This window comes from Cyprinodon tularosa, unplaced genomic scaffold (assembly GCF_016077235.1).
Source record: "Cyprinodon tularosa strain WSP-4 unplaced genomic scaffold, ASM1607723v1 ctg637, whole genome shotgun sequence".
NCBI classification, from domain to species: Eukaryota; Metazoa; Chordata; class Actinopteri; order Cyprinodontiformes; family Cyprinodontidae; genus Cyprinodon; species Cyprinodon tularosa.
In genome coordinates, this window is record NW_024039382.1 from 268,342 (window position 1) to 281,930 (window position 13,589).

The following is a 13,589-nucleotide window of genomic DNA, read 5'->3' on the forward strand; positions in this document are numbered from 1 at the left end:
TGGTGGATGGATGGATGGATGGATGGATGGATGGATGAAGGATGGATGATGGTGGATGGATGGATGGATGGATGGATTATGATGGATGGATGGATGGATTATGATGGATGGATGGATTATGATGGATGGATGGATGGATTATGATGGATGGATGGATGGATGGTGGATGGATGGATTATGATGGATGGATGGATAAAAAATATTCTGGTAAAAGTGGAAGTACTGATTAAACTTCTTTACTCAAGTAAAAGTAACAAAGTACAGGCTTGTAAATTTACTTAAAGTATAAAAGTAAAAGTAGAAACCACTTTTTTCATGCCGTTGCCTACATTTTAAATGGATGTCTGCCAATAGGACTAGATCTCCGTTGTGTTCATTTTCAATCATCTCGTCGTCCATGCTACTATGCTAACGCCACCGCCACCAAGCTGCAATGATTTGCCGCGAATGAATACCGCCGAATCTGTCGATTTATCTTGTAGTGGTGCGTCAAATGCAACGTAGATTCCCATCCAATTAGATTGAATTTGGTATTGATGACGTGAAAAATAATAACGGTAACTCCATTGAAATTATTCAAAACTAAAGTAACGAGCCAATTTTTTAAAATGTAAGGAGTAGAAAGTAGATATTTGTGTAAAAATGTAAGGAGTAGATGTAAAAAGTCGCCATAAAAATAAGTAGTAAAGTAAAGTAAAAATATCTGAAAAATCTACTTGAGTACAGTAACCAAGTATTTGTACTTCGTTACTTCCCATCTCTGTGGATGGACGATGATGGATGGATGGATGATGGATGGATGGATGATGGATGGATGATGGATGATGGATGATGGATGGATGATGGATGGATTGATGGATGGATGGGAGGATAAAGATTTGAGTAATATGATTATTTGTTTTTTAAAGTATTTTGCAAACTGATGTTTTAATCTGAACCTTTTTGCTGAAGAAGAATCAACAGAAGCGATTTAAACTGGATCCATGTGAACCACTAGGGGGCGACAAAACAATCTACTAAATGGGGGAAACGAGGAAGGAGGGGTTAAGTTAGAATAGGTTCCGGTTCAGCAGGGTCAGGCTGAAGCGATACAGCTGGAAAAGAACCTCCAAAATGTTGTTACGGGTGAGTACCGAACCCCGGTGGTACCGGAGCGGTGTGCCGGGGCAGCTCTGCCTCTGAAACCCAGGAACATGGAGGTCCTGCGGGCTGTTTTCATCCAGGCTGCTGCTGCCTGTTTGTGTAACGCTGCCGGAGGACGTCAGCTCTGAAGCTGTTACAGAAGCAGCCTCCAGCTGAGGTTCCGACCCATGTTTGCATTTAATGCAAAAGGCGACATAAAGTTTTATTTTAAATGTTCTGGTTAAAAAACAACCACCTGAAAATAACTGAGATCAACCAGTTTGAGGAGAGAAAACTGAATTATTTGGTTTTGGAAAAAGGACATGGATTCACATTTAAACTGTCGAAGTGTTTGAATAACACTTTAGATCTTTACCTGTTTTCCCCCACATTGAGGATTTAATTGTCTTATTTCCAGTGAATGTTAGAAGATCGTACAAATATTTGATGTTTATATAAGTGTAGGAAGCTGGTCTGCATGGTTCATAATGTCCAAACAGTCCATGTGCTGCAGAGCTGAGGGTCAGAAGGAGGAGATCCTGCTGGTTGATCCAGGAGCCAAACGTGGGGCCCTGGGGGCCTCTGAATGGAGAAAACAACACATAGAACAGACCCATTCTACAGATAGAGAAATGTTAATAGAATAGACATCCATTATCTGTTCTAGGTTGTGTCCCTTTTCTTCTTGTTTTCCTCTCTATGTTTTGTACTCAGCTGACTTTTCATGCTGTCTCTAAAGGAATGAAAGATTTTTTCCAAGCACTAAGCTCACTTAGCTGATTGCTCCTTCCTGTGTTTCCAAAAAGGCCAAAGTAAATAACCCAGTCCTTCTTTTCACTGTAGACAAGCCATGATCTGCTTCTCTGTTCTCCATTTTTCATTTGGATGAAATAATAGCTGCATGAATCATGACAGCAGACAAGATAGAGGAGAGCAGGAGGCGGGGTTACCAATCTACTCGCTCTGGAGAGCAGAGTTCGCTGCTTTTAGATGTTGTCTCCAAAGTCTCCAGTAGCAGAAAAAAGTCTCTAGATTTGGCGCTAGGAGCTTTTTAGAAATCAAAGTGCTAGAGGGGTCTGAAAAGTGGCTAAATATAGCGACTAAAGCGCTAAGTTGGCAACACTGCTCTTTGCATGGTTTGTTTTCAAATGGTTTGCTGCTGTCTGTTTGGACCTTTCTGAACATGTGCAGCAAATGGACTGATCCAATATGGTGGACACTGGAGGGGGGGGGGATTTTTTTTAAATCAAAAACATACTTACCCGGTAATGTGCAGACATAAGGACTAGTTGTATTAACCAAACATGTAAACAGTTTAATGTGGCCCCCAGGAACCTGGGGCCCCTGGCAACTGCCCAATATCGCCTTATGGTAAATCCCCGCCGATTAAAACATAGATATTTTCCTTGATGATATCAAAAATAAATATTTCTGTAATGTGTGGATTTATAAAGTAATCTAGGTTTCTGCAGGAATCTTTTGTGGGTGTTCTTAGCATCCTTTGTGAGGCTTTTCATTTTTTATTATCAGTATTGAGATTATATTGTAAATGTTTGGGTTTGTGCATATCATCCAGGTCTCCCCCAACATGTTTTCTCTCCTCCATGTGATGAAAAACACTTGTACCTATAATTACAGCGAAGCCTATTGAAGTTTTTAAAGAATGTTTTATGGATCAAAAGATGGATGAATGAGACTTTTTGTAGACAAATAATATTAGCGCAGAATATTCTACCAGGAGTTTTGACATCTCTATTGTTCCTCAGTGTTCGTAACACTGAATGTTCTTACTGAAATAATAAAAGAATCCAGGATATAGACTGTACCGCTGGCTCTTACCTGAAACAGATTGAAATATAACGACAGCAAAAAGCCGAAGGCCGTGACCTCAGCGGTTTGACCTAATGGATGACTCCTGTTGCTGAATCCGGAGACACTGGTTCAGACTCCAGTTTGAAGCAGAAATGCACTGATCCAGTTTTTACTGATCCAGTCTTATGTCGATACCTGGACTGGGCGTATCGGCCGGTACTTCTGTTGATCAAATGAAGCGTATACTTTAGCATTTCAGTGAAGGCAGAGATTAGATGGAAAAGGAAAGAAATTGCTCTGTGTGATGATGTCAGACTGATGATGTCAGCGGTGTTGCAGACTTCAAATTGATGTAACTAAGTTGCTGTAACTGTACTGCCTTGTATGATATTATTGAAATGAGTATCGAATCGGTGTATCTTTAGTTTAGAGCACCTTATTTTTATTTTCTTATTACTGGTTTGTTCTGATGTGAATATTAAAGTTAGTCAAAGTCCCGTCTTTAATCTCCAGGATTAATATGACCACCTTTATGAGGTTTATTTTAGAGACAGGCGTTAGATGCTGATATTCTCCTGAATCTTTCTGGGCTAACTAACATGAAAACCTCTTTTTCCTTTCTGTCAGAGTTTACTGAACGTCGGGGCTTTAACTCTGAGGCACGGCAGAGCCATCCACCACAGTCCTGCATGCAGGAGTCCCCTCATACCTATAGTGGTGGAGCAGACGGTAAGTGGCCACTCAGCCCCCACCATCCTTCAGAGGATTACCCATAACGCACTGCATGTTAGCCTTAGCGATGGGCTGCGCCACAGAGCAGCGCCATCAAAGCTGGAACGTGTGAAGGGGTTGATTTCAGTGTTCGGGTCGCAGTTGTTTGGGTTCTGGGCTTTGCTGAAGTTTTATGTTTAACTGTAATATATTTATTCACTGAATTTACAGGATGTTGTTTATTGTATGATGTTCTTCAGATCGACTGAAACAGGTTTTTAAAGGCCGTGTTGAATATTTGGACATTAGTCTAACTGATTCCCGACGTGTGTAACCAATAGTTTTTTTTTTTTTCTCCGTTTACACCATAAAAATAACAAGGTGATAATGTTTAACATAGGCTTGTCCCGATCCGATCCATGTATCGGATCGGGACGCCGATATTGGCAAAAAAATGCGTATCGGCAAAGCATGTAAAATGCCGATCCAGACTGCCGATCCAGTTTTTTTTTTAAATCCGGTCCGTATTTTCCAGTTTCGCCGATTGAAACGATCCATTCCACTATTTTGCGCCAGTGTTCCCCTGTTTTGCATTTTTATTAAAACTTACAGTAATACTTGCACCTTTAACTGTTTACGGTTTTACTGCTCACTGTGCAATTTCAGATTTCTATTCATAATTTTGTCCAGTTTGTGTTTATCTCTTAATAAACAGGTAAGTTTGTTGTTACCAAGCATTGTGTTTTATTCAATCTCTCCTAATTCAGCTGGCTAGATGTTATCAAGAGTACTAAAACCCTTTTCAACATGAGTCTTACAACTAAGGCTAAATACTTTAACTTAAACTTAAATACACGCTCGGATAGGCTGGTATCGGCCAGTATCGGTATCGGATCGGAAGTTCAAAAACAATATCGGTATCGGATCGGAAGTGCAAAAACCTGGATCGGGACATCTCTAGTTTAACACGTCACTATAAACAAAAGAGAAACATTAATGAACAAAACAGTCAATTAAAGCTCACTGATCTACTACTATGGCCTCCAACATGGAAACCTTCTTAAATTACTTGTAATATATCCCGTATCTCGACCCTTTGATCCCAGTCAGATTGGTTTTCTATCTAAGGACACTCAGCTGACTGATTTCAGCAATCCCTCACAACAAGCATGTTTGTAGCGACAGTGGGGAGGAAAAACTCCCTTTTAACAGGAAGAAACCTCCAGCAGAACCAGGCTCAGTGTGAGCGGCCATCTGCTGAGGAAGCAGATAGAAAAAGAAGCAGAATGCAACTATCAATTAGCTCCCATGTCAGAGGAGGAAAGAGAGTTAGTCACAGTCAGAGAAACAGGACTACACTGAAAAACAGGCCAAGATCCAACATCAATAAACAAAGGTGTTGATGGCAGCAGCACAGCTGATATTTCTCTCCAGGATGGAGTCACAACCATAAAGGGATAATAATAATAATAATTATACCTCTTATTTAAAAGGTGCCTCTCTAGACACTATAGGTCAGCGTACAAAAGATAAAAACAATGGTAGATATAAAGTCAAAACACAGGGGGAGCAGATGAAGCTACTATGAGAAAAAGCAGAGGGAGCAGAACGTTAGAGATTGAACTAACAGATTCTGCAGAATAGGAGAATAGAGAGGAATCGGAATGAGGAAAAGTGGTCCCCATGTCCTCCAGCAGTCTAAGCCTATAGCAGTTAGTTTAGTTTGTTAGCTTGTTAGAGCTACCAAAACTGTTTGATTGATTTGTTTGATCTGTTGTTCCAGCTGTATTACATGCTGACTGAATAAACAAAAGTTTTTCTTGTAGGTTAATAAACTAGACATTTTTATGAGATAAGGCGTATTCTCTGTTCTGTTATGAAACATATTTTTATAATCTGGATCCATTTATGGTTCTGCTGTTCATACTCTCACCAGTACCCTTGATACTCCACCTAAGAATGAACAGCGGCACCATCTCCTGGACAACAGGAACATTCAACTCAATTCAGTTTATTTATATAGCGCCAAATTCACAGCACATGTCATCTCAAGGCCCTTTACAGTTCACCAGATCATCCAGTCAGATTGATTCAAAGTTTTCTATCTAAGGAAAACCAGCTGATTGCATCGACTCATTGACTCTTCAGCAATCCCTCACACCAAGCATGCTTGTAGCGACAGTGGAGAGGAAAAACTCCCTTTTAACAGTAAGAAACCTCCAGCAGAACCAGGCTCAGTGTGAGCGGCCATCTGCTGAGGCCCACTGGGGTTCAAGGAGACAGAAGCAGAGATAGAAAAAGAAGCATAGATACAAAAAGCAGCTGTAAAAGGCGGCCCCGTCCAGGAAACACACAGCCAGGCAGATGAGCTCCGAGCCAGCTCCCATGTCAGAGGATGAAGAGAGCACATCCAGTTAGTCACGGTCAGAGAAACAGGACTACACTGGAAAACAGGCTGATCTCTAACATCTATAAACAAGGGTGTTGATGGCAGCAGCACAGCTGATATTTCTCTCTTTTAATCTATTAAACCATTAATCAGGAGTTTATTCTGGATGGATTATTAGTTTACATCTCTAATCTGGACTCATGCTTTCTCCTTAATGGAAGTAGATGCAGGGAGCAGAAGGTTGAATCCAATAATTGAAGCTATTAGTCGATGCTGATATGAAGAAATAACCCTGGAATACTGGCCCAAAGCATGGGCTGGTCTGCCTCTACCGTGCTGCAGTGATAAGAGCCGCTCTAACCCAGCTGTGTTTTCCAGGGGAGAGGAGAACGGGCGTACGACATCTACTCTCGCCTCCTGAGGGAGAGAATCATTTGTGTGATGGGTCCGGTGAGTGTTAACGACGATCTCCACGATACTGAGATGTTTTCAGGAGAAGAAGTCCTCATCCAGTTACTCTGTGTTTCCAATGAGCTCAGATTGACGACAACGTAGCCAGTCTGGTTATCGCCCAGCTGCTCTTCCTGCAGTCAGAAAGCAACAACAAGCCCATACACATGTACATCAACAGTCCTGGTAAGAAACCTGAGGCTAGCAGAAGCCCAGGTGGCGTCACTGGTTTTGTTTCTGGCTGGGGGAATCCTGGCTGTAACCCTTTGTTGTGCTTCTCTTCTCTCCAGGCGGCGTTGTGACCTCAGGGCTGGCCATTTATGACACTATGCAGTACATCCTGAACCCCATCTCCACCTGGTGTGTGGGCCAGGCAGCCAGCATGGGCAGCCTGCTCCTGGCAGCGGGTACGAGTGGCATGAGGCATTCGCTGCCCAACGCCCGCATCATGGTGCACCAGCCTTCAGGCGGGGCCAGGGTAAGCGGACCTCCTCGCAGTTTACGGCATTAACGCATCAAATGAACCACCTGACCGCTAAGGGGCGTGTCTCCAGGGCCAGGCCACAGACATCGCCATCCAGGCCGAGGAGATCCTCAAGCTGAAGAGACAGATCAACAACATCTACGCTAAGCACACGGGGCAGCCGCTGGAAACCATCGGTAGGTTCAGGAGGATCTAAAGAACAGCTGGGTGACAGTAGAGGCCAGTGGAGATGGATGACTAGTGCGTTCATTTCCATCAATTTATTACACCCCTTTAAAAAAGTAAAGCCTGTTTTCATTCATCCTAAAATCCAGAGCAGGAACTTTTATATTGTATGGTTCTCCTGTAAATCTGCAGGCAGCTTCACCTCCTGTTAAAACGGGTTCTAACCGGATTAGAGCTGCAACTAACAATTATTTTACAATTCCATTAATCTGTCGGTTATTTTTTTTTTTTTGATGAATCGATTAATAATCAGATCGTCAAAGGTTCTTTAAAGGAGACTTTTTTACAAAATTAAGCCAGGTGAAACTAAAACTCCTGAGGAGTTCTGATAGAGCAGATTAACAGATGAAAACATGTGTCTTTTTATCGTAACTGAAAATGTTTATAGATTTTATTTTTGTACGTTTTGCTAGATGAGTCTCTCTGTCAGCTAAAGGAACATTTCAGAGTCTCTCCTCCAGTCAATCATTAATCAGATCAGAATCAGAAATACTTAAATAATCCCAGAGGGAAATTACTTTCATTACACGCTCCAGTTACAGTTTTATCTAACATATACACACATCCAACTATACAATATAATAAAGATAAAAAATAAGAATAAAAAGAGATCAAATATATACACATATAGCTCTTCTGTATATATATATCTGTACGTATATCTATGCATATGTAAAAACTAAGTCCAAATAAAGTGATACGTGGCGTGCAAAAATAGTGCATAAATGTCAATTACGGGGATTAATCAATAACCTAATTAGATTATTTTAATAATCGATTAAACGGATTAATTATTTTAGTTTATTGTGACTGTATATCTGGGGGCGAAAACGAATTCGTCTTCTTACCTGCGTTGGCGTTCTGTGAAATTACCGCATGGAACGTGACTTGCTGACCTGGATGCAGCTATAAGCACAGCTCCATCAGCCAAGCTAACCAATCGCCTCGCTTAGTGGATCGCCACATGTTCTCCAGGCGGCGACAGGTGACCCATCTTACAAACTACCTGCGAGGCGAACTATCATGAAGAGAATACATGACCAGCACGCCGCGGAGAAAGAGGCGAAAGATTAGAAGTTCTTCGAAGCGACGTGTGTCAGATTTTTGGAGACACCATGTTGTTAAAGTTGGACAATCTATAATTGGAAGTGGAACACGCTATTTTTTCAGGAATAAGACAGTAACAAATTAGCAAAAAAAAAGTATTTGTAACTTTGTCAATATCTTAAGAAGACAAAATTAAATGTAATTTTGCAAACATAAAAAAGTAAACATTTTCTTTTAAATTGTGGAGGAAGCACACATAAAATGAATACCTTTGGCAGAATTCAAAGGAGCAATTTTAATCTAGATAAATTTAGATTAATTCCAAGATTACAGTGACATTAATCTGGATTAAAAAACTGTATCTATGCCCGACACTAATTTAAATGAATTGAAAGATCTGCTGCTGAATCAGGAATCGTAAATCTTCTTTCCATGGCCGTGGCGTTTTAAGCCTGAGTGCATCGTTATGCTTTAGAAAAATTAACGTTTTCTCAACCATTGCAACAAGCTATAAAATACTTAAATCTACCGCATAAAATGGGGAAATGAGGCTAATAATTGAATCTAAAGGAGAATCAAACGTGATGAGTTTAAACCTTTATTATTCAATCTTAAACAATAAACCTGATTCACATTTATCTTCATTCATTAACGTAAAATGATGGAAGCAGCAGTTTCAGGTGTAAATATTCCTGTTTAGGTCGAGGAAAAGTGCATCAATCTGAGCCGAGGAGCTTGAAGGAATAGTACACCCAAAACATGATTAGCCTTCATTTTCTACTCACCCCCATGCTGAACAACACTCTGGAGTACTTTTTTGATATCTCAAATGCATCTGGAGATCTGGGAGGCTTCTTGCTGTCTGCTGACATTCAAATAATGGAGGTCTATGGCGCCCGAGGCAGAAAGGTCCATAAAAGTCCACAAAAAACGTTTCAATATTCCTCCATACTGCTCGTCCAATGTATTCCAAGTGTCCTGAGTGGGTAGCGTCCATAATTTACTCGAAACGAAGTCATTTAGAATGTTTTTAGAGCATAAACAGTAGTGTATAGGATTTCCTAAAAGCGCGTTCACGAGTCTACGGAAACCGCGGCAGACCAAACCAGCGCATTCAGCTCGGCAAAGAACTCATGCTCTTCCTCAACACTGAAGTCCTCAGACATTTTTCTTTCGTTGTTTCTTTCTTTGCACAGGTAAACAGCACATTTCTTCTTCTACGCTTGCATTATTGGCAGAGCAGACGCTGAATGCGCACTTTCATCTGGTTTGGTCTGCCGGCTTCCGTAGCGTCGTGAACGCGCTTTCAGGAAATCCTATACACTACTGTTTATGCTCTAAAAACATTCTAAATTACTTCGTTTCGAGTAAATTATGGACGCTACCCACTCAGGACACTTGGAATACATTGGACGAGCAGTATGGAGGAATATTGAAACGTTTTTTGTGGACTTTTATGGACCTTTCTGCCTCGGGCGCCATGGACCTCCATTATTTGAATGTCAGCAGACAGCAAGAAGCCTCCCAGATCTCCAGATGCATTTGAGATATCAAAAAAGTACTCCAGAGTGTTGTTCAGCATGGGGGTGAGTAGAAAATGAAGGCTAATCATGTTTGGGGTGTACTATTCCTTTAAGGTCCATGTTTGTCCTTAAAGGGACGTGTTCCTTCTAACAGAATCAAAGCTGATGAATCAGCAGATCATTCCCACATGTGTTGGTGAAGATTCTCATTCATCCAGGTCATTGTCATTCCAAAAAAGTTTAAAATAACATTCACTGGACTAGGGCTGGGCGATATGGAAAAAAAACTATATCACGATATGGATTATTTTATATCACGATAACGATATATATCACGATACACCACAACTGATGTTGCATTTTATGTTTTCATAGTCCGTCAGATGGACAGGGTTGAAAAAAATCTTTCATCGCCTATTTTTTACCCATCATCTTGTTTCCTAATATGAGAATCCCAACCCCAAACCAAGAACACCAGTTATGCAATTTGTGGCCATGACAGTGAACAGTATAGAATCTTGGCTATTGCGCTGCAGTAATTAATCATTTAATATTCGTTTGTTATTGACATTTTATAAAATTCCAAGGCAAGGTTTTTCTCTTGTCTTTCATTTACCTTGTTTTCCACTAGGAGGCGCCTCGCCTATTTAAGAAGAAATGTGTCTGCACTGGTAATTATATGGTCCCGAAAGCTGTCTTTCTCGACTATGTAAACGGGGGCCATGCCTTTACAGATATAGCGTGAAATAGCACCTGTGATCTGCTTGAGTCGCTGAGACGTCTTCTCATATTGTGATCCTTGGGCGAATGCTTCCTTAAGCTTCGGCTGTGAGAATTTCTTTCCAGTGCTTCCTGTATATTCATCCCTTGTTTGTTTTGATCGGAGTGGTTGTAGTTTCCCGTGTTCTTGTTCATGATTTTTCTTCAGGTGGTGAAAGAGGCCGGAAGTATTTGCATCAGCCGCTGGAACGGCTTTGCTGCACAGTTTACATATCGGCTGCGTTTGTTCTTTATCAGATGGCTGAAATCCGAAATATAACCAAACAACCGAGCTGCCTCCCCTTTTGGGCAAAAGTGGTGTTTGTTGTGTCTGTGACCTGGCAACCGTTTCGGACTCTGTAACCGCTGTTGTGGTAACATCTTCTTGGGTGTCCATCATTCATTTTTTTCAAGCCAGAAAGAAATTTCGCGGGCTCTCTCCGTCAGTAATGTCGCAAACATATGGTGCAAAGCCGCGTGACGTAAAGCGGTGTAGTGTCGCAAAACCACGTTCTCTACACATTATCTTTTTATTCTATTTTTTTTCGTTATATACACTTAGAGTTTGCATAGCAAAAACGCAAAATGTTATATTAACAAATTATATTAAAATGTATATTAGCAGTTATAATTATAATAAAGTTTATCACGATAGAAAAAATAGAGGAGAAAGGTCACGATAGACATGTTTCTCTCGTCCTCACGATATATATCGCCATATCGCCCAGCTCTACACTGGACGATCCAGGAAGCTTTTTCTATTCAGAATGTTCGAGTGGAACAAAAACAAAGCAATTGATTTACATTTAATTGATTCATCCGTTTAAATTTGCATGTTTTCTAAACAAGAACAAGGCTTTGTTGGGCTGCTGTATAAAGGAGGGGTGTGAATCACATCCATCATGGCGATTCGATTCAGTATCGATTTCCTGACCCAACGATTCGATTATTTTCGATACTCAAGAATACACCACGATTCGATTCAATTAATTCGTTCTTTTTTTTTTTTTTTTACCTTACAGGCTAGAAAATGTTTCAAATTTGAAATAAATCAATGAAAGCTGTAATATCGTTATGCATTTTTTTTTTTTTTAGAAACAATAGCAAATAACAGAAGTAGAGAAATTACACTCCATCTACTCCTATTGAAACCTCATTCACTGAAAAATAATAATTCCCCTGCGTTATAGATTTTGAAAGGCCTTGCATCAAAAAATACTGCAGAAAATCAGTGCAATGAGTGCAATGCAATACCAGACATCCCCGCCCCCTCCACAGACGCTCCGCTGCTCCTCTCCCAAATTGTAACTGACCGCAGGCAGGAGGCCAGCTGGTTTAGTTTTTATGACCGAAATTGCGGAAAACAACTCGTGAAGTTTGACCTGCTAGAAGAGCGAGGTGCGCGTGAACGCTGGGACCCTTTTTCCACCTGGATCTCCGCTCTTTTTGGCCCTCATGTCCCTCCGTCGTCGGACTAAACTCGCCCCCACTTCCTCGCCGCCTCGGCCGTATCTAGACCTACAGCGTGTAGCTCAGACCACGCTTAAATACTGAGCATAATTTAAAAATGTCTGCGTCAAGCTTGCTGCAACACACTGCTGTAAGAGTATAACCAGGAAGCGCGGTAGGAGGGCAAAATAGGTTTAGCGGCACCGCAGCACGGGAGGGAGAATTACGCCCAGGAGCAAATGGATAAAAATAGACCGGAGGAAAAAAAAAACATGAATCGATTCTCTTGCGGACGTATCGATGCATCGATACAAAACGATTATTATTTACACCCCTAGTATAAAGCCTGGAACTCAACGCTATTTCTGACATTTTTACATTCCTGGATGGGAAGCGAAACGTCTTCAAATTTGGAAACAAAGTCCAGTGGATTGTTTTTTTTAACTTTTTGTTATTCCCACATGTCGTGATTAATCAGCTGGGTCGGGTGGAGACAGACACGTGTCCATCAGAAGTGGACACAGTTGTTGATGTTTCCTCTCTGTGGCTGATGGATTTCCTTTTTTCTCTCCACCCTTCAGAGAGCGTGATGGAGAGAGATCGCTACATGAGCCCAATGGAGGCTCAGGACTTTGGCCTCATCGACCGGGTCCTGGTCCATCCGCCCCAGGCAGGCCAGGATGAGCCAGAGCTGGTGCAGAAAGAACCCCCAGCAGCAGCAGGCAGTCCGTCTCCACAGCCAGAGTCTGCAGCCCCAGATCAGACCTCCATCACCACCAATCCCCCCTCCTCATGTAAACCAGAACCTTGAACTCTGCAGCAGTCTGATCTTTGATCCGACGGGCTCTGAGAGCAGAACCAGGCTGCTGTTTGGTTCTTTAGCAGTTATCTCCTCCATCGCCTCTCTGGTGATCGGTTCACTTTTAAACAAGCAGACTTTCCTCCCTGTAGTGAATGAAATGATCCTGCAGGCCTCAGCAGGCAGCGTTCAGAGAGAAGCTCACTGATCAGAAGGTTTCTGGCCGTGAAAGACCAGGAGCTCACCGAAAAATATACAGGAGCCTCTTTCTTTGTTCTTCAGGTTTCTAATAAAGACGATTAGTTTGACCTCAAGAGTGTCTGTTACTGTTTTAACTTTTAGCCATAGAAAGCCATAAAATCATGTTGAATTAGATTGTGGGATAAATTGAACTGACTTTTATTTGTCCTCAGAGAAGCTCAGCAGTTAAATCAACCATTGCAAAATAAAATCCATGAAAAACTGGAGAGAATAACTGGAGTCCAGGCAGCAGAGGCGACATCATTACTTACATCTTTTTATTTAAACTGTTCTAAAGGAGTATTTCTGAACGAACACTTTGAAAAGGGAATCAGTTCAGTTTAAATTCAGGGGAAAATTATTTCATTTAGTGAAAACTTTAAATGATGAAGATGAGGAGGGTTTAAATCTCCTGTTGATCCTAAATTGACTTCTTCCCTCAGTCCATCCAAACTCTCCATGTCAGGAAAGTTCGTCTCTTTAAAGAAAAAATCCGTTTACCAGGGAATAATCAATAGATCATTATTTTTAGCTAAAACTAATATGTTTGCAGTGATTTAATGAATTTAGCATTAATCA

At 41.2% G+C, this 13,589-nt stretch overlaps 1 protein-coding gene across 1 annotated transcript; it reads left to right on the forward strand.

The window, feature by feature from the left end:
* Nucleotides 1-1,022: 1,022 nt before the first annotated feature.
* On the forward strand, nucleotides 1,023-13,084 carry LOC119798797 (caseinolytic mitochondrial matrix peptidase proteolytic subunit). Its single transcript, XM_038308410.1, has 7 exons — nucleotides 1,023-1,125; nucleotides 3,562-3,663; nucleotides 6,413-6,484; nucleotides 6,574-6,670; nucleotides 6,775-6,962; nucleotides 7,039-7,144; nucleotides 12,553-13,084. The coding sequence occupies exons 1-7, from the start codon at nucleotides 1,114-1,116 to the stop codon at nucleotides 12,780-12,782; spliced, it is 807 nt and encodes a 268-aa protein (XP_038164338.1). The 5' UTR covers nucleotides 1,023-1,113; the 3' UTR covers nucleotides 12,783-13,084.
* Nucleotides 13,085-13,589: the final 505 nt, after the last annotated feature.

Bases quoted from the DNA above. Each gene is read 5' to 3' on its own strand.
- LOC119798797 (XM_038308410.1), top strand. The intron at 3,664-6,412 runs GTAAGTGGCCAC...TGTGTTTTCCAG, and splicing joins CTATAGTGGTGGAGCAGACG to GGGAGAGGAGAACGGGCGTA. The intron at 6,485-6,573 runs GTGAGTGTTAAC...CAATGAGCTCAG, and splicing joins TCATTTGTGTGATGGGTCCG to ATTGACGACAACGTAGCCAG.